Genomic DNA, 26,360 nt, shown 5'->3' with positions numbered 1-26,360 from the left:
ATTAAAAAAAGGATTGAAATAAAATAATAATTATCAAGAAATTGAACCAAATCAACCACCTTGATGGCAATCTTCTTTAGACTCATTCAACAGAAGTAAACACACGGGCTAACGTGTCATCCACGCCAGTCCAAGAAGAAAAGCTTCTTCACGTTCCAAGAAAGTACACGATGAGAAGTCAACGCTTCTTCAAGAAGCCTTGCGCCATCTTCATGTAGTCCTCCAGGCCGCCGCCGCCGCCGTGATGAGCCTCGCCGGTGGAGTGGGTCGACGAAGAATGGGCGGCCGCGGAGGTGGTGGAGGAGTGGGCGGAATGGGATGAGTGGTACTGGTGGAGGTAATTCTCCGCTTGCCCGACGTACTTCCCCAGCTTCCCTTCCTCGAGCTTCGCGTAGTGAGAAGCCGCGCCGAGGATGTCGCCGGCGGCGCCGGCGACCTTGGCCTTGTCGACCTTGTCGGTCTCGTGGCGGAGCGCAGACTTGGCCGCGTCGGCCACTACTTTGGCACTGGAGAGGAGCTGGGTTGGTTTTGGGTGAGCCTTGTGGCTCTGAGAGCTGTGTTTGCCGCTGTTGTCGCCATGATCGGTATCCATGAGATCGATCGGCTGTCGAGAAGTGATTTGAGATGGAGTTTGTGGTGAGGAGAGGCGAAGATTGAAGGTTTGGAGTTGGCTGAGAGAGGATGAGAGATGGTGAGTTATTGATGGTTCTTCCTCCAATGGGTGATGTGTATATATCAATCCTAACTTTGAGTGGAAGACAGCGACGGAGACGATCCAAGAAGCTTCTTTAATCAGCGTAATCAGCGTGTTCTGACGTCTACACGGTTTGGACACGTATGCAGTGAAGCAAAATTACACTTTGGTACAATAATTTTTTGGAATATTTTTGCATCATTAATTTTTTTTTTTTTTTTTTTTTTTGCCCGGTCCATTTTTTATTACCAATTACGTGATCAAGAATTTAAGTTTCATGGACATGCTAACATTCTGATTAAATGGAAATAATAAATTATATATATTTTTTCCATCGATGTAATTAATTCATTATTTCACTACAGAGTTATTGTATGCTGCAAACGGTAGGATGCTATGCAATTTTTTTGCTTTAAATCCTGACATGTATATCTTATTTTATTTATTTATTCTCATCGATTTAATTAAGAGCAAATTTTTAAAAAATCACTAAATTTGATATTTTCTTATATAGAAAAAAATTCACATAACATTATTTCTTTCTTAAATAATCATTCTACCCTCGTTGCCCCCATCGATCGCCCTCCTCACCTGCCCAACTATAAAAGCGCAATGAACCTCGTTGAACTAACAACAAGAGCGTAACCTCTGCGGCCCCTCCGTGGCTAACAACAAATATTATGAAAAAGGACAAACTATTGCTATACTTCTCTTTTGTGTCCACCACCAACAACGAGAGCAAACTACCACGAGCGACCCTCTTTGATGATGATCGAGAATGAGGAGATCGCAAAACTATCTGCGATTAGCAAGAGCCACTACTACACCTCCATCGCTAGGTCCGGTGGAGGGATCCACTTAGAAAATAAGGACAGCTGATGAGCAAAAGTAACAATGGTTTAACGAACGTAAAAATGGAGTTCGCGTAAGCAAAGGTAAAATAGTCATTTTACATGATCACATTCTATTAAATTTTTTTAAAAATTAAGATACTCTATGAAAAATTCTCAAACTTACAGATTTTTTCCTGAAATTTCTCCTTTAATTAATTCTTTATATTACTAAAGTATTGCTGTATATTGCAAAAAAAAATGCCGAGATGGAAATTTTGATTTATTTCAGATCGTATTTTCTTTGTTTCTCTTGGAAAGTGACGACACCTTCCGAGTGTCGTCAATATGTCAACACTATGACAACCCAATGATCTGTCAACAGCCTTTATATAAGGGGGATCAGGAAAGACCAAAGAAGAACATCCACCGCAAGTAACTAAACAGATTATGTGTCGAGAGAGAGAGAGAGATCTGTCAAAGTTCCTTCTCCATGACCATGGCCAGCGTTGTTTGCACAGATGAAAGAGGTAGATCGCAAAGGAGTGCTACCGGAGAACACAGAATCAAGTGCCAAACCGAGACTTGCCACTTCGTCTGTGTTCTCAGGTCACCCCTTTGTGTCACCTGGTTCTACCAACTACCCTTCTTCTCCTCGTTGCATTGTGGCATTGTCTTCCTTAATTAGATCACGGGTCATGACAGGCTGCTTCAGTTTGAAACCTTTCCCTGGTTTTCTCTTTGGACGTGATGCTTGTTTAAACTGACTTGACCTTTCTTATTCTGCATCTTCCATGGTCTCGTGCAGGGACAGGGCTCTTTTGGGTGGGCAATGTTGGAACAAGCATGGGCTCTCAGGTCATCGTAAATTGTTGGAGTACCTGTCTTCAATATATGTAGAAATTTTAGTCAAAGAATCTTCTTGAAAACATAAAGAACACAAAATCCATTGCTATAAAATGGTGTATGATTCCTTCATTGTATCTAATCTTAAGAAAGAGAAATAAGAATTTTGAGAATAAGCTACCATTGAAAAAAGAACAAACAACCAATCTGCCTTCAGGCAGTTAAAATGATTGAACAAGTCACATCTGGAGCATCAGATATGGGAGAATATTTCTTGTTCATAATTCAAACCAAGACAAAGAAAGCTCCCATGAATTGGTGACTTTCTGGTTTTTTGCAACAGAAATTTTCACAACATGCTAATGCATATATTGATGATTGATGTAATAGAAGGGAATATAACATTTTTGTTGAAAAAATGTACTTGTTGCCCGTTTCAGGAGCAAAATTTTGACCTCTGGTAAGTGGAATTTGCATACATAGTCATGCTTGCACAATCAACAGATGCCATATGGAAGCCTCTCACAAATCCATGACATCAGTAGCTCCAAATAGAGATTGCATCAACACTGCGAGCTTGGAAGAATAACTCTAGCGGAAGGTAAATCTGTGACAAATTGTAGATGATAAGAAAAGGTAAGAGTATGTTAGAATCATGTCCCTATATGTTCAAGAGAAGAAACTTTGGGGATGCCCACAGAGAATCTTGCATGTCAATGTGGCCTTGCAGTATACACAAATTCTAGCAACAAAAAGGTATGATTAAAAGTGAGAAAATTATATGACAAGGCAAAAGCAAGATATCTCAGGGTATCTTTATATACCTTGTGCAAACACTGATGTGTAATTATCTACAACCCAAGCACAATGACAACAGCTTCTTATGGGTGCAACTTCGTGGTTCTATCATTATACTCTCAGCACGAAGTATGTTCAACAATAGCAGAATATTATTTGAGCATATCCTGGCCGGTTCAACTAACCCGTGCTTTCTTTATATATTTGAAATGTTCAACAAAGTCTGCATTCGCAACATTATATGAAGTTTTATTTGGAATTCCATTTGCTACCCATAAAATTCAAATTAATCATCAGCACTTAACTCAAGCAGGCTTGCAAACAAGGTTATCAATGATAATCTGTGATGCTGAAGTACCTGCCTACATGGAATTGGCTACATAAATTTTCATCAAGGATGTTCTAGTCACATGAGCATAAATTTCAAGGAAATATGGGCAGATCATTCTATTAGCAGACTCAGCTTCTATATTAATACTAGATAGGTCTATCCAGGTTTTCCTTTGCTAGACCTAGCAAAAAAGATATATATAGTTGTTTTGAGGTTGACAAACAGTAGTATGTGCCAAGTTTTGAATAAATCCTTTTTTATTTTGCACCGGTCTTCCACAGATCTATACTTACCGAACTACAAATTCCTCAAGGCGAGAACTGTAATATACACAATATGAAATCATCAATTTCGATAACCTTATGCTTCCTTTCTGCTAATGGTTTCAAATATGATTTTTTTTTTAAGAGTCAATGGAAAAACAGGAATTTGCATTAGTCTCCTTAAGAGACAAAAAAAGAAAAGGGATATTGGAAGAAATAATGTAGCCATTCAGGTGAAGTACAAAACAATGAAAGCAAATCTACCTGGGTACTTGTCCAGTTCAAGATTAAGTTCCATCATCTTGCTCAACTAGTGCTTTCATTTCTTGCCTAGGAGCCCTTCCATCCTTTTTGCATACTCATGAACAATCCCAATGGTAGTTTCTCTGTGGCGCAAATAAAATTCTGCTTGCAGAATCTGACTTTCCTCATATGTCAAATCCCCATGGCAACCCTGCAGGTAGTACTAGGATTCAGGATGACAATAATTTAGTACTCATTCTATTTAGAGTTATATGACCAACAAATGTGTAAGATGTGTGAACAGAAATCCATCCTTCAGCTCTCATTCACATCTCTGTTGATGTATTTAAGTGTGTTCTACAACAAAGCCACAACACTGCACAAATGGCACAAGCTTTCATGTATGGAAGATTGGCAGTGATGTAATTAGGTCCTCACTTTTCAGACAAGTTAGTTTATAGTTCACATTACCTAAGTTCAAAAGAAATCTTATAGTTCACATTACCTAAGTTCAAAAGAAATCCTAAGAATATCACTCAAACAAAGAGCATGATCTTATTAGTGCAACCCATCTCCTGCCTCTCCTACTCTTTCTTGCCAGAACTAGAACCCTGTAAAGATTGCTCATGACAATACATTCAATAGGTTCACAACTCTAATCAACATACAGACTTGTTGCTTGCCAACCGATCTTCCAGGTTTCCACACGGGCCCCTCCCTTATGAAGGTTTTATCAAGCACAAATTTGGCAGCAGTCAAAAGATTACCATCAAACCATGTACCCAACTTCAGAGTTTCTTAATTTGAATCAATTGAGATGGACTGTCACATAGGTTCCAGTAAAACCAACTTTTGAACAAGTGGTAAGAAATCCCTATTTTGTTGACTGATCCACGGAAGCATATTCAAAATCATCAATCACTTAACTTGAGTTCATCATGAGTAAAAGATATGAAAACAACAGAAAAAGTCAAAAACACACATATTTCTTATAGTGGAGAACCAAAAGTTGTAATTTATCTGGCAGGTATACCACAACTTACCAGACGAGAAATTCTATCACAAACAGCATGGTGCATGAGTATGCCTGCTGCAACTGAAACATTGAAAGAATCAACCATTCCTTTCATCGGAATGCTACAGTGCATGTCAGATAGCTGCAAAGCCTCTTCAGTTATACCCCTATAGTCAGACATGTGAAACTATCTGGTTACAGTCAAGTAATGTAGATAATTGTTGATTCAAATATAGTCACTATCTATGTTGCCAAAATGAAAACTTCATCATAATGCACATGCACTGACTCATTGCTGATGTCTAGGAAAAAAAGGGATATCCGACTTAGCAGAGCTAATAAAAAAAAGAAAGAAAGGACAATGTTAACAGTTACACACACAACATTTAAATTACAACGTTATGGAACTATGTAAGTTCGACAATTGGAATTGCGGAGTGAAATTTAGACCACAGAATCTGACAGATCATATCATGATGGATGTTGATTATTCTCAGTGTGTAAGCTAATGTTCTAGGCTCAGCTAGAAGATAAAAGAAGCATTACTAGGAAAATGCAGCAACATTCCACATTGCCACCAAGAAAAGATGTCCACAGTGTCATCAAGGAAGCAAGGTAACTGAGACTATTGATCTTAACCAAAATTTATTTTGAAAAGACAGGGGCAATGATCGATGTGCATGGTGTACTTACATGTGTTCATTTCCAACAACTATTGCGACTGGAAGTGACCAATCCATCTCATAGATGGAAGCCTACAAAACCAGTTCAAGTTATTAGATAACTGGTAACAGAAAAATCAAATAAGCTCTAAATAGAAAATGAAGTAATCTACTTCGGTTCATTAAAAAAATGAAATTAGAGAGATATTCATGAAGTTGTTTATAATTTGAACCAGTTATGGACACCAGCAAATCTCTTAGCAATATTTCCACTTATAAGTTAAAGCAGAATTAGTCTTAAAGTTGGTGGTTGTAAAAAGGAAGCAATATATTTTCCAAACAATCTTTGACAATAATCCTAGCTAATTAAATGTGGATAACAAAACAAGTTTTCAAAATTCTTATTCAAATATTCATACACACACACACACACACATACAAGAAAAAATATATATACTTGTTGCAAGGCTCCAGAACTCAAACAGAAAACTGGACTTAGACTAGTGTTTCTTTTGGAAAATAGATGTTGCCAGTGTTGAAGAAAACATGGTACATTAACCATAAACAAGGGAGCAAACAAATCCTGGCAATTGTGCTATGGTGTTCTAAAAGGCATAACCATCCGCTGAAGAATCATCAAGCGTAGCCAATTTACTCTTTTTGTCTTCCCTCTATATTAATTATTAAAATAATAAAATTGGAGATGAGGGTAAGTTCCATTAGAAGTTCAAGCAAGAGGCAAGAAGTTACTTATACCGCATGAATCCCCAAATGAGTTGCCACAATTCGATAACCACGATTTTTCAAAGCTGTAAAGCAATCCGTAGGTGAATTCCAGAGCTCAATGTCCAACCATTTCTCAGCACCCATGCTAACATGGCGATTGTCTCGATACCTGTTCAAGTATAGACAAGAAATCTGGACATGATCAACCACAAGGCACAAATTTCACGAAATACAAGTACCTCAGTCCCTTAAAATCTTAATCTTTAGCTTAAGATGCAATCGATAAGTTTTACGACAAAATCTGAGGCTCATCTTGACACCACTCACTAGTTCAAGAGATGATATTACTCAGGACTGTATAGATAATATTACAACATGTATCGGTTAACAAAAAAACGATCTTTCACCTCAGAACTGGTTGCACCTTTTCCTGCTGTCCTTTGAAATAACATGAACCGACTGGATTCCAAGCGCATCCGCCGACCGGAACGCCGCCGAGACGTTCCCGAAATCCGTAAGCCCTTCGACCACCAAGCACACGGAATAGCTCCGGTTCTCAACCGCCCTACGGATCCTCTCCTTCCTAGCGTCCAGGATGTAGGGGTCGAGCGCCGCTATCACCTCGCGGCTCCCGAGTGCCGCGTTCCCGGATTTGAAGAGGTCGCGGTAAGGGAACCACCGGCCGCGGTGGCTGCCGCCCTCGGGTTCGGACATTCGTTCCATCTTCATCAGCTGGTGGATGCGGTCCTCTCCTCGGTTAAGCAACTCCTCGACGGTGTCGTCCGAGGAGTCAGCGGGGTCCTCGGCGGCTTCGGCAGCTGAGGACCATTGGGAGGAGAAGGGTTTGCAGAAGGACGGATTGGGTCCACGAAGGCCTAATCCCAGAGAGCGGAGAGGAGCAGAGGCGGTGAAGGCGAGAAAGGAGGGACTCAGGGAAGGGAATGGCCGCTTGGACCGTATGGCGGAGCGGAAGGAGGAGGAAGCGGAGCGAGCTATTAGGGTTGAGGTTCTCATTTGAAACACGGCTACGAGCCCCGAGAAAGAGGAACCGCGGAAGAAGAATGACGGGCCGTCGCTTGTGTTTCTCGGAATTAGATAGCGTCTCCGTTCCGAAAGAGGCACATGTATACAGCTCAATGGTTCACTTTTGCAATATTAAAATACTTATTTGACGATCAATTGATTTCTTAAATAAAAAAAAAGAGTCTGGGCATTTTACCTTAAAAAAAATTTACTATTCAATTTTTCTCCGACGGCACCCTTATTGGTTTTACATGGAGATTTTTTTTTAGTGATTCCCTTCCTACTATTGATAATTTTTTACTATTCATTTTTTTCTAAAAAATTAATAAAATAATATTTTATTATTTTTTAATCTTATTAGTTTTAATTTTATCTTTTTTTCTCCATAATTCTTATGATCGGCCCTATACATCCTACTGTTGTCCATGCTTCCCTGTCTGCACTCATTATCGTCAATCATCACTCCTAACTCATACTTTCTATCACTAATCAGCATTCATTCCGTATTATCTCAACTGAGTATCGCTCGATGTCATCTAACCATGTTCATTGCCCCATGATAGGGAATACACTATCGATTAATCATCATTGTAATTATCAAATGATGTGCAAAAAGAGAGGAGAAGACAAAGGTCATATCTCCGCTCATCTACCTGCATGGACGAAGTTCCAAATAAGACAATCATAACTTTATTCTTACCCTTAATGATTAGAAAAATAATCATAAGTTTCATTTTTATCTTCTATGACCATATATAAATACTCATTTTGAACATTATAAAAGGGGACAAATATACCCTTTTAATGAAGCTTACTTGACTACTCATGTCCACATTTACATACCTCCGGTTACTAACTTGGACATCATATGGATCGGGTCAAGAGACATCTCTTGACCTTGGTTTTTATGCAAGTGATACTCCAATAGCTTGACATTTCCACCTTAAACAACTCTATGTATACGAGTTAAGATAACATCGAGCTGACTAAGATGTCAATAACTTTTTTTCATAATATTTTTTACGCTAGAAGGAGGGCCCGATGTTATAGGAATATCTACCTACTAACCCTCTTAACAAGCACCCGACGAGGAGGCCCTCCTCCCGACCCATAGTACTTTCATTCAAGGGGATAGTAGACAACCTTTTCACACGTGGATGTGTCCACCTTAGCGCAAACACCAATGCGATATTGGTATATGTTCAATGACCCAAGGGTGACCCGAAGTCACAACTCATCCCCACTAAGATGTTCACCCAATAAATGCATACAATAATGTGCATGATTGCTCAAGTCTTGCCCTAATTAGCCCAACAAGTAATGTTGTCATATCAACCATAATCAGTAACTCAACCACCATAAGCATCGATGTACGTTGGGGTCCCCCTACTCGATACAATACCAATATCTTAAGAGCACCGAGGCCCACTGAATCGTCGATCAAGGAAGCACCTCATTCTCTAATCGTAGAGTTCAACGAACCATGACACCACAACTCTACTCTACATGAATTCTATACCTAGTCAATATATTTAACGAATGATTCTCTTATGATCCAACTACGATAAATAGATCAGTGCTTGGAGGAGATAAATGAGAATTCCAATGATCCATATGTGAAGGGCCAACCAACCCTACCTCAGGTCAATTGTCATTCACCAAATATATCAAAGAGGAGTCGATTATGACCAACTTCCGTCTCCTATCATTTGAGGCACTTGATGGTATTACCAACCCATTAGAGCACATTGTTGCTTTCTACACTCAAATGTTATTGTATGACACTTTAGATGCTCTAGTATGCCAGGCTTTTTTTACCACATTAAGAGGCCAAACACAAGAACAGTACCTTTTTGAAGTCGTTCTCTATCAATTCCTTTGCTCAGCTAGCTATGAAATTTGAGCTTTACTTCCTCGAGAGTATATACCCGAGGCTATTAGTGATAATGCTTTGCTTGGTTCATAAATAAAATTCGAGACATGCAAGATGCTCATTCATCACTTATAAAACATACATTCATGATAGGACTCAAGCCCTCTTGCTTTTTTTGATCTTTGGTAGAGATGACTCTAGTGACGGTACATAAGGTATTCTAGAGGGCCAACAATATATTATCGCTAAGGTAATAGTATAAGATAAACATGAGGAGACACACAAAAGACCAAGACATGAGTAGTTTTAATTTGCCTCGACCCTAAGGTCACTACGACGAAGAAGAAGCAAATGACTCGAGTTGCCTCGCCCGGGGTCTGAGTTAACCCCCTTGAATATAACTAGAACTAGAGTCCTTTTATAAATAAAAGATAAGGGACTCTTAAAAGGTTTTCTACCGATAAAGACTCTGCCGGTAAAGAAAGATAGATCCAAGTACTATTACTTCTATCGACATTATGGCAATGACATAAAATATTATTGTGACTTGAAAGAACGGATTAAAGAACTCATTTGTCCAAGACATCTCGGGTAGTTTGTCCGAAGGTATCAGGAAGCTTCGACCTGATCTCAAGGGTTGATAAAGAGACATATTTAACGTTATAGTTGGTGGATCCGCCTTGGAAGAAAACAAGTCCTTGGGTCATAAAGCTTACGTTTGAGCTACCATTGAAAAGTGCCCATGGATGGAGAATAACTCGAAAATTATCTTCAAAGAGGAAGAGATGGAGTACTTTAACTCGAACCACGATGATGACACATGAGTCGAGAAAACCTGACCTGCATGAGAAGAGATCTGCTACAACGAAGCACAAAACAAAATGTGCTCGTGGTTAGAAAACCTAACCCGCATGAGAAAAAATCCACTATGATAGAGGCAAAAGGCAAAATATACCAGAAGCGCATGAGTCAGAAAAATCCAATCCGCATAAGAAGTTTGTTATGGTAGAGGTATAATGCAAAATATGCCATTGGAAAAACTTGACCAACATAAGAAGAAATTTACCATAATAGAGGGAAAAATATGCAAAAGGCATTAAGGTCGAGATGGCCGACCCCGTCTTCGTCCGAGATCAAAAAACCTGATTCTTCCTGACCAACATGTGCCCTTCGATGCCACGAGGGACAAGTTAGCAATGGATTGCCACTAACAATACTGGGGAGGCAATCCCAAATGTACTTATGTCGGAAGAACTAAATGTTGCACTTCGAACCTCTCTCGCAAGAGCCTCGAAGTATGCCTTGGAGAAGGGTAATAAATGATGAAGACTACACTATCAGTTAATCATCATCTGCCACATATGATAACAAAGAGATTTTCTCAACTGCATAGCAGATGAGATTTCCTCATCTACACGAGGAAATCTCGCTGCTCAATTGAGGAAATCCTCTCCTTCATTGTATATAAACAGGCACCTTATGATACTAATTGAAATGAGCTTTTTTCTACCATTTCACTCTTTGCTTCTTCAACATAACCATCATGTGGAGTCCTTGATGGGAGGAAAAAATTCAGGTCACCTTCCATCCGTCTATCTGCATATACAAGAGTCAAAACAAGTACAAGATAAGCGGTTCTGGGTTGTCCCTCATGTTGCCGATATGGATAAAAAGCCGAGAGGAAAACCGTCAGGGTGGTTAGAGATTAGTCCCCCTCTACGGCTAAATATAAAACATTCTCAACATAATGAAATTAGGTTAAACCTTTTTTAACTAATCGCATTCACACTCTTAGATTTCGGGTTATTAATTTGGGTGTCGGAGGGTTCAGATCGGAAAATCTCTATTGACTTCGGTCTTCATTAGAACATCAGGAAACCTCTATTAGTACCTTAGGAATTAAATAATTTTATCTTGAAGGCATCTCGAGTAACCCTGTGCATATCGATTTGATTATAATGTAAACCACTTTTTTCTCAAACACAAAATAAGAGGTTTTTGATAGTAAATTTTTTTTTATTGAATTAGAGCTGATGATAAAAATAAATAAAAATATTATAATATTTCAATTTAATCGATTTATAAAACAAAATTCACATTTAAAACCTAAACCCTAACACCCGTAGCACCACCACCACTGCTCCACCGACTGCTTCCGCCCAGGGATCTGCGCGAACCCCCCGACGACGGGGATCTGCGAGAACCCCGTACGGCGAGCGAGCGGCTCGGCTGCTGATCCTGTCGGCCTCGCGGATCTGGCCCAAGATTCACGAGCTGCGGGATAACCGTGGGAAGTGCCTGGGCTTTCCTCCCGCTGCAGCGGGGTGAATCATCGGCGCGGGGTCTCATCTGATTTTTTCAGGTACGACCCCCTACGCTACGCCCTCAACGTCGAGATGGATCGGAGGGTAGCTCCGTCTCCTCTCCTTGTCAACCCGGGTCCCGGCATCGCCGCCACGCGACGGTGACGGCGGCGGAGGTGGATTCAATGACCTCAAGAGGGTTCACGGAGTCGATGGGATGGAGGCACCCCTTTAATTATCATGATTTGACGGTTATCTAAACCCTCCGATCCGATTTAATGGTAAAATTTTCACAGTCTTTGCCTTTTATTTCTTCCAAGGTAGATATATAATTAGGGAGCGTTGGTGTTCCAAATTTAAAGGTCTCCTATTTCTCTGCTTTTATACGTATATGTAGATGTTTATGAAGGAAACCTTTTGATTGGTTCAATTTTGTTCTCTCTTCTTCTGGTTTTGATCTGTTCGTAAAGATCGGGCTTTTCTTTTCTACATTACTAAATAAGTCTTTTCCAATCAGATTCGTTTGGTATTCTCTTTGTTGTTTGATGGCAACAACTTAATGCTTTCGAAGGAAAATAAACCAGTTCAATTTAAATCAGAATGGTCCATTTTAAATTAGAAAACAAAATGCTGCCTTCTTCTATTGAGTTCAGATTACCACTGAAAAAGATTCTCCAGTTCTCACCCATTGCGACTTGTTCAAGGAGACTATGTGGATGTACTAGTGAAAATTTGTCATTGCGCAAGTTCTATGCCACAGAGAGGTTCGTGTCTTGTCTGCAAGCATGCACGGATATCAGATTGCTAAGAAAGATTCATGCTCGCATTTTCACTCATGGACTTGTAGATAACAGTTATCTTCAATCCAAGCTCTTGAATTGTTATGCTAAGTTTGGTGGTTTAGCTGAATCTAGATGGGTATTCCATAAGACTGTGAACAAAAATATTGCTCTTTGGAATTCTGCTATTGTTAGCTACTTTAGAGCTGGCCATTTTGAGGAAGTTCTTATGTTGTATTTAAATATAAAGTATAAAGGAATTGATGTTGCTAGTTCAGCTATTAATTTTGGTTTAAAGAGTTGTATGGAACTCATGAACATAGAGTTCGGAAGATCTGTCCATGTAGATGCCGTCAAGGTTGGTCTAAATGATGATAGGTTTATTGGTTCTTCACTAATTGCTTTATACTTCAAATTTGGAAGTACCAAGGATGCAGAACGAGCATTTATAGAGATCATAGATAAGGATGTTGTTGTTTATACAGCAATGGTTACTGGATATGCAGAATTTACTGATTTCAATGCATGGGGGGCATTTGAAATTGTTTCTTTCATGCACAGGGAAGGGCTAAATGCAAACAGGGTGACCCTTGTGAGCTTGCTTCAGGCAGCAGGGCAGTTACGAGAACTTGAACAGGGCCGTTCAGTCCATTGCTATGCCCTCAGGAGAGGGATTGGTGTCTCAGATGAGGTCCTGCTGACCAGTCTCGTGGATATGTATGCTAAATGTGGTGCCATTTCCATAGCAGCTTCTGTTCTTAGGCAAACGAAGAAAAAGACTGTTGCGTCATGGAATGCACTGATAGCTAGGCTTAGTCAACTTGGGCAGAGTTCTGAAGCTTTAAAATATTTCTGTCTTATGATGCAAGACAATAATCTTTTTCCAGATTCCATCACCTTGGCAAATGTGCTGTCAGCTTGTTCTAATTGGAATCTGGTGCAGCACACCACAAGTCTTCATTCCTACATAATGAGAAGAAATATTCAACTTGATGAAGTTCTGACCACCACTCTCATTGAGCTGTACTCCAAGTGCTATAAAATGAAAAGAGCAAGGATATTGTTTGATCATCTGATCTGCAGAGATACAATAGTGTACAATGTCATGATTTCTGGTTATCTCCACAATGGGTTAGTTGAAGAGGCTATTAACATGTTCAGCGATATGATTAGGGAAGCTGCAAGACCAAACTTTGCAACAGTGGTGAGTCTATTATCAGCATTTGCTGATGTGGGAGATGCAAGAAAAGGCAGGTGGGTTCATGGTATTGTGATCAGATATGGACTTGAATTAGATTTAGATGTTTCCAATTTGATCATGCACATGTATGCAAAGTGTGGGCAAATTGAGAATGCGAAGATGATTTTCGATTTGATAACAGATAAAGACTTGGTTTCATGGACGGTGATGATGATGGGTTATGTAAATATTGGTCTTGCTGATGAAGCTACTGCAATGTTTCAGAAAATGCATAGAACAGGTGAAGAGCCTGATTCACCTGTCATTGTAACTCTACTTAAGGCACATGCTCAACTGGGTAGTTCAGAACCAGTTCAAGAAATTCATGGGTATATTTACAGAACTTGTCTGGTAGAAGATATTGCCACCATGAATTCTCTGATAATTACATATGCAAAGTGTGGAAGAGTAGATGTTGCAGAAGCTGTATTTAAAGGTATGACAAGACCTGAACTGGCATCATGGAATACGATGATTGCTGCATATGGCATTCATGGCTACTGTACACAAGTGCTTGAGATGTTTAGTCAAATGCAAAGGGAAAATCTGAAGCCGGATGAGTTGACATTCAGTTCTGTGCTTTCAGCTTGCAGCCATGCTGGGCTGGTTGAAGAGGGTTGGCGCATCTTTAGTTCCATGAATTCAGATTATTTGGTTACCCCACAAGAAGAGCATTACAACTGCATGGTTGATTTACTTGGTCGAGCAGGTCAACTTGAAGAAGCATACAATTTGGTGAAGTGCTCTCCATTAAGAGACAGGGCCAGTGCAATGTGCACTCTACTTGCTGCTTGCAAGGTCCATAAGAACACAAAACTAGGGGAACTGATTGGGCAGGAACTCCTAGACCTAGAGCCCCAGGTGTCAGGTACTTATGCTCTCATGTCAAATGTATATGCTCAGTCTGGTAACTGGAATGAAGCTGCAAAAGTGTGGACTACAGCTAGACAAAGAGGATTGGCGAAGATACCTGGCTATAGCTTGGTTGAACTGAATGAGTGTGCTTGTGGCGATTGAAGCCCTTGAGGAATCTTTCAAGTTACAATTAAGAATTTCAATTGACTCTTGGATTTTCTTCGATGGAAAAGAATCTGCTGGTCATTCGGTCAACTCTCTAGTAAAGCATGCCATGTAGGAAAATCGAGTTATTGAAATTCTATGGAACTAAGATTTTATACGTGGAAGATGGAGGTGGAGCAGGATGCTGAATAACCTCAAGCATCAAATCTGTCAAATTTGTGTCTACTTGTCAATGACATTCATGATATATGGTGATAGAAAGAGCTCCTATGAGTTGTTCAGTTGATCAAGTGATTCAGACATGTTCCTATTGCACTGGCTGATCTTTACTTGGGGTACATCCAAAGGATTTCTTGTTAACCAGTTTGTGGAGCACTTCTGACACAGTAAGTTACTCCATGGTACAGTAAGTTACTCTTAAAATGGACTGGTTTTTATCATTTTCTCATAACAGAAAATTTGTCAAAGAATAAATAAGATCTACGATTAGATGTACAAATTCTAATATTTTTGTAGTAATCTTAACTATCTTGCTTCTACGAAAGGTATATTCTATCTGTGTCCTTTGATGATACAAGTAATTTAAAAATGTTTCATATCTGGTTGTGGATTTTGGATTTTAGAAACTCCATACTGTTTGATAATGTAGAGCAAAAGGTCCCCAGTTTTGTTAGATTAGTATCGAGTGCCAGTATGTGCTGGGTACTACCATTGGTCGTTCTGTGTGTGTTTGAGAGAGAGTGAGAGAGAGAGGTGGAAGAGGAGTTGTACCATAAAGTGGAAGAAAGATGGCTACGCAGATAAGCAGTGGAGGAGGGTAGGAGTGTGACAGTGGCAACTGGAAGGAGGCGCCGACATGGTGGAGCAGAGCTGAAGCATGACATAAGAAGAGGAAGGAGAAAAGAGAAAGAATTAAGTGGGGGTATGCCAGCAAGGAATGCAACTTAGGGTACTGAACTTGTGTCATTCCATGGCCGGATTGGTACCCATCGGGTTTGCATACCAACACATGGTACACCGGACTGCGCCACGGTTATCGTCTGCTGAGGGGGAGTGGGGTAAGGAAGAAGGAAGTGGAAGAAGAGGAGGGAGGAGGAAGAGGAGGTGGAGGAAGTAGAAAAGGAGAAAGAAAGGGGGTATTTGCTTATTTTTGTTGATGGTTTGCCCTACTAGTTCAAAGATATTAAGTTTTTCAAAAGATAATGTGAGGCATCGAGGATATTTCCCTTCTTGCTGATTTTTCTGCTACTGCTCATATCTTGGAGGATATTAAAATGACTCTAGGGAGTTTTGGTCTTTCTGCATTACATTTCTCAACTGCTGGGCGTAGTGGACAAATTATGTTGTTCCACAAAACACCAGATTGATCTTTTTTAGGTGACATTTCTTGAAGATGACTTGCTATTAGGACTAAGCAACGATCACCTGCTGCTATCAGATAATATAAATGGATAGATGATAGATCTTTATTTGAACAAAATTTTGTTTGAAAATTTTAATTCTTTGAAGTTACTTTTGATGCAAATTCTTATTTCATTGTTCTATGTAGGAAGTTACGAGATTCAGAAGTGATCAATAAGAAGAAAAAAGTTGAAGCTCTGATAGCATTTTCTTTCACATTGGGTCTGGCTGCAAACAAAATGAAAATCAAGTGTTCTTCTGTGAAATTCCTGCAAATCAGAAACAACAGGCTTTGGATATCATCTTTCATTCTGCTGAAGGATGCTTAACAGTTAATTACCTAGGATCATACTTTACCTCCGAGGCTAAAGAAGCAAGATTATCAAAGCTTGTTCGACTGAACCAGGTAAGTGCTGGCCAAATAAATTATCTATTCTGGGAGAGTCCAGCTTATTATAAAGTCTTTCTTGCTCAGCACCCAAGTGTTCTCCAGTGGCCGCTTTATTCCAAGGCAAGCAGTAAAAGATATGGTACGACTATGTGAAAAATTCTTATGGTCTCTCTCTGAGCTCAAGGGGAAATGCCGTTTAATTTGCTTGGCAGTGTTTCTGCGAACCCTTCTTTAAGAAGGAACGGAGCAGCATCATCGAAGCGTTTAATGGACATACTTTCCTGAAGTGCGTTGAGCATTTGGAGTCTGAAGCCACCAATGATGGATGTTAACATTTATGAGAACGAGAGCTGACTATATGGAAATGGGTTGGCATTCGATTGGGAGATAGAGAACTGCAAGTGTTGTTCGGACTTCGGAGATGGACTGAGATGATTAGACGCGCCACCGTTACATGATTATTCTTCCACCAGTTGTTTCTGGATGTAGGTAGAATACAGAGCGAATTCAGGTACTAATTATCATGTATGACCTTGCAACTTGTACCTATTACGATAAAGAATATTCTGTTATTTTCAAGATCTTAAATTTTAATTTTTGTTGTATTTGGATTGTTGGTGCTGTTGTTAGAACGCAAGCGTCGATAGCGTTGGGTTCTAATGACAAGTATAGTTCAGCGTCCTGCGATCGTGGTAAACGTGTTTCATGCGATCACCATTGGAACACCACCGACCCGAAATCTCAAGGAGAAGAAATCTTTTGCTTTTCCCCTCTCCTTGTCGCTTTGTGTTTTTACCGATCAAATCAATATAGTATGTGTCGTGATCAAGAATCCAACGAAGTGTTCGGTCACTGTGCTTGTGCCTCTTCCTCCGGGTGATCGCGCAACCTCACAGCCACCCCGCCGCCAACGCATTTAGTGTAGTTCCCAGAACGCCCTCCACCATCGTCGTTTAATTGGAAGGCACATCATAATTGGCGTCACCTGCAAGGGTAGATTCGTTAAGAAAAAGATGGTGATGGGTAGTATTGTAATTATGATTCAGTGGCGTCTGAAGTCAACTTTTCCTTTTTTACTCCATTCGATCGTTAATTTGGAGGGAGTCTCCATTCTCCCATTTGTAGCTCTCGTTTATAATTATCGGTAAGAGAGTGAAGGAGAGCGGTTTTGTACGATCTGATGAAGGAGGAGAACGGCGGCGGCGGCGAGACAGTCCGTGAAGGTGATGCCGCGGCGCCGGTGGCTCCAAGGGCGGGGGCGCCACCGCGGCCCACCATAACCCTCCCTCCCCGTTTCGCCCTCGAGAGCTTTTTCCACTGCGGCGGCGGGGGCGCGGGCGCCTCCGAGGTGAGCCCCGGCCCGTTGACGCTGGTGTCGAGCTTCTTCGCGGATGACCCCGAATCGGAGTGCCGGTCCTTCACTCAGCTGCTCGTCGGTGCGATGAATTCTCCGGTGGCAGCGGCGAGGAGGATGGTGGGCTCCGCGGGGGAACAGGGGAAGGAGGTGGAGAAGCGCTCCAGCGGTGGGGAACTGGAGAGCGGTGGCGGGTTGGTCGTGTTGGGGCAGAATAGGCCGCCGAGTCTGGCGATTAGCCAGCCGCAATATTTCACTGTACCGCCAGGGTTGAGCCCTGCGAGCTTGCTTGATTCTCCTGCGTTCTTCTCATCTGGCCTGGTACGTGATTCACCAAAAATTTCATCTTGTTGCGAATTTGTTTCCTGTGTTTCGTTGATGGGGAAAATGTGTGGATGTCTGGTGCATGTTGGGATGGTAGTGATAAATATGTGTTGAACTTTGCCGTTCAAGTTTCTATCTATTACCACGAAAGATTGCTACTTCCTGAGTTCCCTAATTACCTGTGGTTTACTAATAATTTTGAATATCTATTTTTTGCACAAATTGAATTTATTTAATTTCAGTTACTCTGTCATGTTGGAGCTACAATTGGTATTCATAAAAGATGATATGATGTGATAGACTCCTACTCAACTCACCTTGTTTTCTTTAACATAGCACTCCTCTTGTCGATGTAGACTATCAGCAGAACTGTCTTGGTCTACTGCTTCAGGAAGGTATAAGCATTTAGGCCCTAGAGAAGAATGCAAAGTAGGGTTCTTTATTTTGCAGTAAATGGTACTTGATCTTGATGTTCTTTGTTGCTGAGGTTGTTGAATGCTGAGCATGGTAAGGAACTCTAAAGTGGTTAAATTGTTAGCATAGATGGCCTGCATAGGGATTTACAATAATGTTTACAAAAAAGTAAATGGCAAGAATATCAAGGTGATCGATTGAAGTAATGTAGCATTGCTGGTCAGCATAGGGATTTTAAATAATGTAAGGTATATGGCAAGAATTTGAACATTGTCAAGGTGATCGATTGAAATAGTGAATGATTTTAATCTGTGTCAAATGATGATTATTTGAAATAATAAAATCAGATTGTTTGTTTGGTCAACTATGATAATTGTGGCCGATGAAGGCAAGGTTTGAAATGGTCTCCCTTTTGGCAAGTCATGTCTTTGGTGGTTCATCAAGCAAAATGCATTAGACTGATAGCAAGAAATCCTCTTCTTTCTAGCTTAAGACAAACATATTCCTTGCATGAGCATAATGTAACGTCGGATTTAGTCCCACATAAAAAATGGACAATGATTAAGATTGACTTAAAAAGGGTTTGATGGGTGTATTAGTAATGACTTCGGCTTAAGTATTTTAGGCTAATGGTTTAAGTTATCTCATTAGGTCAGGTTATATGATACATTGAGCCTCAATGACACAACGTTTGAAGTAATGTTGATTGCTTGGTAGAGCTTTAGCTAAATAATTATGCTTGTAGATGTCATAATAGACAGAGACACCTTTCTATTGATGTCACTTTGCTATTTAGAGGCTTGGGAAGGTCTGTTCCAGTGTCACTAATGTAATGGAAGGGGTCACCAACACAAGTGTTATGTCATGAACCTTTTTAATGATATTGGCCAAATTTTGTCATTCATGGTTCTGCTCTGCAGAGAACTTTCTCTCAACTTGTTGCAATATCATTATCCTTCCCAGAAAGTTGCATGAGTAGTGACAAATCAAATAAACTTCTACCAAGCTACTAAAAAGATTAAGGTTTCTTGTCTATGTGCTTGATTCAATTAACTTAGTGTTGGCAATATTTAGAGTGCACTTTAGTCAAAAGCATTGGAAGACACTTAGGAACAAGAACAATTAATTGCAATGAAGATCAAATGAGGAATCCTTTCATAAGGAAATAATTTAGGTACAAGAAGCCCCCACTAGTTAACAGTGAGCAATGGCTCGACAATCATTGTTTCTTCAGGTTTTACAGTATTGTTGGCCTTCCCTTGCTCCCCTCTCCTGTCCCCGTGCACTCTCCCCCCATCTCCCTCCCCCCCCCCCCCTTTTCTCTCTCTAAAAGCTGAATTTAATGGGATCAAGAAACCATCTTCAAAACCTTTGCATCTTTAGGCATCTTGCAGTAGAACACATAAAAAGAATCGTTCTGCAGCATTTAGTAGAGATGATCGTCCTTACGGACAAGCTTAAGAAGCATTATAATTTGCTTCTTTTTGGTAGGTAGATATAACTATTATATATGGAGAAAAAATTTGATTTGAATAGTTAAACTTGATGTAGAATTTATGTTTTACTGATTATAATTGTGTTGGTTGTTTTACGTTTCAGCCAAACCCTCAAATCATATGCAAAAGTTGTAATACGCAACCTAAATAAAATTGTGCTTATTTAGACAACTAGCTGGGCACATCTTATGATTCATCCTGGAAAACCAATATTTTGCTCAAAGTAGATGTTCACACATCTTTTTTTCTTTCTTCCACTTTACTTAAGAAATAAAAATTGGCATCGTGTTTTTCCAGCTTCGGAACTTCACTACTTCACTATTTCAAGATATCTTGAACTGCTAAAGTATTGTCTTTGGAGTCATGTTATTATTAGGCTATGACTTGTTTGTGAAGGTTAAGGTACATGTGAATAAACTTTATACGGATTTGTTAATGGTGTTCTTCTCTATGAAACAATTTAGTTTATAAATTCATCAATTGCTGATTGCATCTTACACTACGATCCCTGTAGGGGAATTTTGCAATGTCCCACCAAGAGGTCCTTGCTCAAGTCACAGCCCAGGCTGCACAATCTCAGTTTAGAATGTCAAGTCAGGCAGAATTCCCATCACCTTTCTTAACAACAGCAGCAACTACTTCCTCACCACAGCAACTAATCCCAAAGATACCTACTCTTAAACCAATTGATACTGTATTAGAATCTGCAGAAGGTTTCCAATCTGACCAAAGATCCCAACCTACTACAACCATTGTTGATAAACCTGTGCATGATGGCTACAATTGGCGGAAGTATGGTCAGAAGGTTGTGAAAGGGAGTGACTATCCTAGGAGTTATTACAAATGCACCAATCCAAACTGCCCAGTTAAGAAAAAGGTAGAACGCTCAGTAGATGGTCAAGTAACCGAGATAATCTACAAGGGCCAACATAATCATCAATGCCCTCTACCAAACAAGCGTGCCAAGGAAGGTGGCAGTTTGCCTAGCGGATCACATGAGACAAATGGAAACCTTGATAATACTAACCTAGGCTCTCTGGATCATGATGGAAATTTTGGCAAACTAAACAACATAAAGGTTGTTCCAATTACCAGAAAAGATCAAGAATCTGGTTATGAGATGCCTGAACAAATATCTGGGTCAACTGATGGCGAAGAAGTGGCTGATGTTAAGGCAGATGTGGGAGATGATGGTGAACGTGATCCTAAAAGAAGGTATATATGAGATACACCCTAAAACTATATATATTCTCATTATTCTACATCTCATGATATTATCTTCGGCTGATTCTCAGGAACATGGCAGCTTCTTCTCAGAAGACATTGACTGAGCCTAGGATCATTGTGCAGACAAGAAGTGAGGTTGATCTTTTGGATGATGGGTTTAGATGGCGTAAATACGGGCAAAAAGTAGTGAAAGGAAATCCTCATCCAAGGTAATATCTTGACTATACAATTTTGTGATGTACTTTCAATGTAATATTATGCTTTATGTGTACACTAGATGTATATTATGGTATTACTTCTGAATTTTTGTCTTTGAAGTTAGCTCTTAAATTGCAAGTGCTTGCAGAAAGTTGCCATATTAAATGAGCATTTTGCAAAGTATAAAGTTTTGTCATATTTGTATAGCCATCGGAGTTTCTTTGTTCTTAAAAATTACAAATATGAAAAGAACTAGGGCACTAAATTGCTTAAAGAGAAAAGGCCTGACAAATATCCTAGGTTTTTTATGCTTTTCTTAGTATAATATATGTACAAGGTAGTAGCTTAAGCTTCAAAGATTTACAGCGGGACATGAAACACCATTCCTGGGCAGGGTTCGCTATACCGAGTTGTACCACCTGGTATGGGTGGTACGTATCGATTTGATAGGGGATCGATACACAAACGACCATATATTGGGTGGTATCCATTATATGACCCTGTATTGGGCGATATAGGGTTTATATTGATCGATAACAATTGGATTTCGTCTATTACTAATTAAGAGCTGAGATTGCCCTGTTTCAAATGGTTAATTTGATCGTTTGAACCATAAGAAAGAGTTTTTGAACCTTTACCTTCACCATTTTTCAACCCATTTGACTCTTTCAATCTCTTTAACTCTCTCAGAGAATCGAGCCGGGCGACGAGGCACATTCTCAATTGCATTTAACAACCTACGCACTCCAGATGTGGACAACAATTTCTCGACCGATGATGGAGGTGACGCTAGGGAGTCGATGATCCCATCTACACAATTTGAGAGTGGTTCATAGATTGAGGAGTTGTATTTTACACGTCACCTAAGATTCAGATTATAGAGCTGGACGAGGTACTGGTCAAGTTTATACGCATAAGGGAAAGGGGAAGGTAGTAGATGGTTTTGAGTAGATGCAACAGAGCCTACAAGATTTAGACACAGAGCGAAGCTCATCGTATTCACAACCGTCATATTATAGAGAATCTTATGACCAACAACAGTACGGTAATAGTTGGTCATTCTTCTTTGAGCAGTAGTTGATGATCAATTTTATGATATGGAGTAGTAGATCAATGGCGAAAGCAGAAGTTCTAACATTTTTTATACTCTGCACCAATATATGCCATAATCATCCTTGCCTCAGGAGCCACCTCGAACACGTGGTTCACGATGATCAGACTTTGGCTATCGTCATATTGATGCACCAATGACATACGATGTACTAATATTTTATGTCGTGGGATTAATTTTAGGATTGGGTTCGACAAACATATTAAATTGATATACAGATACATAAGATCGAGAAACTCGATTCATTGGCCGTGGAGTCTCATTGTTTTTTTGGTGGTAGAACCAAGTGTATCCATCGATTGATTACTTAATTCATTTGAATCTTAAAGTTTAAGTTGTTTTAAAAAATAATCTAATAATTTAAATTATTTCTTTGTAGATAATTCAATGTTAACGGAAGTATGGTCTGAAACATACCACAAAGCTACTCCTTAAAATTTGAAAAAGATATGTGTCATTATTTTTTCTTAATTTAGATTATTTTTGCTAAATTTTATTAAATTTATGTTATTTCTAACTTAAAAACCCTAATATAATTTTTTAAAGAAATTTTTGGAGCTATTTTTTATTATTTTACCATACCATCCGTATGCCCTTGTCATACTAATATATGGTATGTTAGTACGCCTCGGGTACATATCATACTGATGGTCGATTAGTACACCGATTTGGACCGGTAAGGCGAACATTTCTTAAAAGTATTCGACACATCTAAAATGACATGAGAAGCATATAATATACAACTCGAAGCTTGTGGCTGCCTGCTAAATCATGGTCTGGGACTGATAATTTCATTTTTTAGATTGGTGCACACAAACTTCTTTCAGAGCAAACGATGTGCAATGTGATTTATAAATTTTGAATAACAAGAACATAAACATTTTGCAAGAACTATGACAATTGACAACTTCCTAGAGCAATGGACTGGAACACCTTTTGGGCACCACAAAAGTTACAAAACCACCAAAAACAAAAAGAGTGTACTCGTGCAGTGCATGAGGCTTTCTCATTATTGGGTCTGGTAAGGGTCTTGCCACTAAAGATAGACAGGTGGTTTCCATGACTCGAAATCTGATCTTTCATGTTGCAAAGGAGCAAACATACCAATGTATTGAGATTGGCCTCAAGTTACTGAACCACCAAAGTCACAAAAATGGTCTAAATTAAGTTGAAAGCAGATGAGAAACTTAGGTGTCTTGATATGATTAGACATGACAATAAGAAATTTAAAGGAGGCAGTGAGAATTTTCAGAAGAAGATTAAAATGAAATAATTCAACAATAAAAAAAGGGCAATGGAATGAGAATGTAGCAATTTTTGATATTCGTGATCTCATTTTTCTCTGGAGATTTCATTTTAAGGAAAAATGTTTCTGGAAAAAGAATGTTAGACATGATTATCTAAATCCAGTTCATGAACACCACCATAACTACAACTGAGTAAATGTTTTTAGATATTTTTCTTTTAGCAGTATAAATCACTTGAAAACATTTCGTTTAACAACTATACAGTTTTAGCTTTAGTGACATAATCCATTTATCTTTTCTTGTTTTACATCCTGACACTTTGATGACAATCTGAGGTATTTTATCCATCGATTTGATTTTTTCCCATATTGAAGTTATTTATATTCCAGTTTCCTTGCAGGAGGATGAAGACATAGCTCATATAGTTGCACTAGCTGCAGTCCACCACTATACCATATGGCTTCTAGCACCATGACTGCTATTAGCCTGTGTTTTGCAGACATTTGTGTTGCCAGTCAAAAGCCAAAAGAACAAATAAAATAGACTACTTACCTCTATCATGGGGACTGTATGAGATATGTATATTTGTGTTAGACACTGGAAAAAGAAGACAAGACCTTATAAAGGGTCTTGCCAAAGATATTGATTCAATGAGGGAAGTACCAGTGCTGATTCCATGTTCACCATGCTGGCTGATAACGGTCGGTGTTGCTCAAATGATAGTCATTGCTATAACATATATGACTAAAATTTATATTAAGAACTCATGAGTTCAGAAACTAGATAAATTTATTAAAATTCCTCAAAATAAATAATTATGTCTCTGATGGTCTCTTACCCATACATCAACCAAATAAAAAGTGCACGAAATGAAAATGAACCAACATTTAGGCACACTACATGTTTTGGTTTAATTTATGATTTAGAAGCACCACCCATATCAATAAATTTTGCTTTCTATGTGTTCAAGAGAATCAATATAAATATCGGAATTATGGAAGATGAAAGTAAACTCCACATGATATGTTCTAGCACACTAGTTCATATTGGCACTGTAAATTTTTTGTTTTTCCTTTAAACTATAGGTACTAAGGCATAAAGCACTTGTAGTTTCTAGGTTTTTTATCTCCTAGGTCTGAGATTAAATGTCTTACAGCACAGGGGACATGCTGATACCTTTCTGCCACATAGGCCAAAAGTTGGCCTATCTAGAAATCAACATCTCTAGCGTGGGTCAACATACCACATGTCCATACATTCCTAGGATGATACTTTGTCCGATAGCAAGTTTCAATTTGGATCTCCTAATTTGTTTTCAGTCATTATGTTCAATAGTGTCTTGCCTCGATGTTGCTATTTTTGTCTGTTAAATTAGTTGTTGCTTGTCTCATAAGATTTGAAACTGTTGCTCAAGCATTTTTAAAATGACTATCCTGCAAGGCCTTCATATAGTTTAATACTTCTTATTTCAATGCAGGAGCTATTATAAGTGCACTTTTGCAGGATGCAATGTCAGGAAGCATATTGAGAGATCACCAACAGATCCCAAGGCTGTAATAACAACATATGAGGGAAAACATAACCATGATGTGCCAGCTGCTAGAAAAAGCAGCCATGACACAGTAACTTCTGGTGCTGCTTTAAAAAATGCATGATCTGATCAAGTTTCCCTTGTGTCTATGAAGCTGCAATTGTCCACCTTGAAGAAAGAACACGAGAACACCTAGTTTCTTTAGCTTTTGCTGTTATGATCTTAATTTATGGAGCAAAGCTCACACTGTAATGTGCTGCATTTCTTGGTCACGATGGCTTAAAAGTAAGTTCAGCAGCACACCTACATTGTGCTTATCAGGTTCTTATGTAACTTTATGTGACCTAGCCCTTACTTTTTTTCTTTGTGCTATTTATGTACCCACTCATGTCCACCCTTGATGATTATTGCTTAATTGTGCATTTCTTTTGGTTCCTGCTCAAGGAATTGACATCCACTGTTGCATATCTTTTGTACAACATAGAAAGAAGCAAATTGTTGTATATTATTTTTCCTTTAAAGTCCTAATTCTTGCAGTGGAAGCTTGTGTGTAATGCTGCACTATCTCTGTCACTAATTTTTAAAGCTAATTGAGTATAGTATTTGTAATTGTTACATCCATAGCATCCGTATCTTGGGAACAGTTACTTTCAGGAAGACAGACTGCATTGTTGAAGAGACTCCTGGTACTTGTATTTTCCTTTGACATCTCATTCTGGTTCGTTTGTATTTGGTTCTAAGTGTTTTATTCAGTACTCTGTCGTCATCAACCTGGTTCTATAAATTTATGTTTCTAAGATCACTTGTAACTTGCAGTGTAAATTCTCCAACATAAGCAGCAAAGCTTAGTTCCTTGATCAAAGGAAACCTCTGGTAAAGATGAATGAATATGAATCACGATTCGAAGTGATACCGGAGGCAAAACTCTGTAGGTATGAATAAGCTTTTCCTGAAGAGAGAAGGATGGAGTAATAATTTCTACCACTGTATTTCAGGTTAGTTTCCTAACCTTGAATTCTT

At 39.2% G+C, this 26,360-nt stretch overlaps 4 protein-coding genes and 1 long non-coding RNA gene across 15 annotated transcripts; 3 read left to right on the top strand and 2 right to left on the bottom strand.

Moving 5' to 3' along the window:
* Positions 1–41: 41 nt before the first annotated feature.
* On the bottom strand, positions 42–720 carry LOC135679604 (nodulin-related protein 1-like). The gene has a single exon (XM_065193533.1). The coding sequence runs from the start codon at positions 590–592 to the stop codon at positions 179–181; it is 414 nt and encodes a 137-aa protein (XP_065049605.1). The 5' UTR covers positions 593–720; the 3' UTR covers positions 42–178.
* A 1,066-nt stretch (positions 721–1,786) lies between these two features.
* Positions 1,787–7,518, bottom strand: LOC135679602 (uncharacterized). Of its 4 annotated transcripts, XM_065193524.1 has the most exons (7): positions 6,833–7,518; positions 6,439–6,577; positions 5,714–5,775; positions 5,049–5,187; positions 4,027–4,228; positions 2,826–2,977; positions 1,787–2,405 (listed from the first exon to the last, which is right to left on the bottom strand). In XM_065193524.1, the coding sequence occupies exons 1-5, from the start codon at positions 7,420–7,422 to the stop codon at positions 4,082–4,084; spliced, it is 1,077 nt and encodes a 358-aa protein (XP_065049596.1). In that variant the 5' UTR covers positions 7,423–7,518; the 3' UTR covers positions 1,787–2,405; positions 2,826–2,977; positions 4,027–4,081. The 4 variants fall into 4 exon arrangements, with proteins under 4 accessions (XP_065049596.1, XP_065049594.1, XP_065049597.1 ...); XM_065193522.1 differs by having other exon boundaries at positions 1,787–2,977; XM_065193525.1 differs by having other exon boundaries at positions 1,787–2,977; positions 4,027–4,216.
* Positions 2,245–3,263, top strand: LOC135679605 (uncharacterized). Its single transcript, XR_010515306.1, has 2 exons — positions 2,245–2,382; positions 2,811–3,263. It is a non-coding gene; the product is annotated as an uncharacterized LOC135679605 (long non-coding RNA).
* A 3,911-nt stretch (positions 7,519–11,429) lies between the features above and the next one.
* On the top strand, positions 11,430–17,017 carry LOC135679601 (pentatricopeptide repeat-containing protein At2g03380, mitochondrial-like). Of its 8 annotated transcripts, XM_065193520.1 has the most exons (4): positions 11,430–15,032; positions 16,196–16,453; positions 16,523–16,577; positions 16,651–17,017. In XM_065193520.1, the coding sequence occupies exon 1, from the start codon at positions 12,208–12,210 to the stop codon at positions 14,641–14,643; it is 2,436 nt and encodes an 811-aa protein (XP_065049592.1). In that variant the 5' UTR covers positions 11,430–12,207; the 3' UTR covers positions 14,644–15,032; positions 16,196–16,453; positions 16,523–16,577; positions 16,651–17,017. The 8 variants fall into 8 exon arrangements, with proteins under 8 accessions (XP_065049592.1, XP_065049589.1, XP_065049587.1 ...); XM_065193517.1 differs by having other exon boundaries at positions 11,430–11,666; positions 12,125–15,032; positions 16,196–17,017; XM_065193515.1 differs by having other exon boundaries at positions 11,430–11,888; positions 12,125–15,032; positions 16,196–17,017.
* A 526-nt stretch (positions 17,018–17,543) lies between these two features.
* On the top strand, positions 17,544–25,783 carry LOC135679600 (probable WRKY transcription factor 3). The gene is made up of 4 exons (XM_065193513.1): positions 17,544–18,113; positions 20,541–21,241; positions 21,322–21,462; positions 25,287–25,783. The coding sequence occupies exons 1-4, from the start codon at positions 17,619–17,621 to the stop codon at positions 25,462–25,464; spliced, it is 1,515 nt and encodes a 504-aa protein (XP_065049585.1). The 5' UTR covers positions 17,544–17,618; the 3' UTR covers positions 25,465–25,783.
* Positions 25,784–26,360: the final 577 nt, after the last annotated feature.

Source organism: Musa acuminata, chromosome BXJ1-7 (genome assembly GCF_036884655.1).
Source record: "Musa acuminata AAA Group cultivar baxijiao chromosome BXJ1-7, Cavendish_Baxijiao_AAA, whole genome shotgun sequence".
In the NCBI taxonomy this organism is placed as follows: domain Eukaryota; kingdom Viridiplantae; phylum Streptophyta; class Magnoliopsida; order Zingiberales; family Musaceae; genus Musa; species Musa acuminata.
The sequence above is the reverse complement of the archived record's forward strand: the minus strand, read 5'-3'. Positions and strand labels throughout refer to the sequence as shown.

Bases quoted from the DNA above. Each gene is read 5' to 3' on its own strand.
- LOC135679602 (XM_065193522.1), bottom strand. From the start codon at position 7,422: ATGAGAACCTCAACCCTAATAGCTCGCTCCGCTTCCTCCTCCTTCCGC. The intron at 5,776-6,438 runs GTATAAGTAACT...CTGGTTTTGTAG, and splicing joins CTCATTTGGGGATTCATGCG to GCTTCCATCTATGAGATGGA. The intron at 5,188-5,713 runs GTAAGTACACCA...GTCTGACTATAG, and splicing joins GTTGTTGGAAATGAACACAT to GGGTATAACTGAAGAGGCTT.
- LOC135679600 (XM_065193513.1), top strand. From the start codon at position 17,619: ATGAAGGAGGAGAACGGCGGCGGCGGCGAGACAGTCCGTGAAGGTGAT. The intron at 18,114-20,540 runs GTACGTGATTCA...CGATCCCTGTAG, and splicing joins CGTTCTTCTCATCTGGCCTG to GGGAATTTTGCAATGTCCCA. The intron at 21,242-21,321 runs GTATATATGAGA...GCTGATTCTCAG, and splicing joins GAACGTGATCCTAAAAGAAG to GAACATGGCAGCTTCTTCTC.
- LOC135679604 (XM_065193533.1), bottom strand. From the start codon at position 592: ATGGATACCGATCATGGCGACAACAGCGGCAAACACAGCTCTCAGAGC.
- LOC135679601 (XM_065193517.1), top strand. From the start codon at position 12,208: ATGGTCCATTTTAAATTAGAAAACAAAATGCTGCCTTCTTCTATTGAG.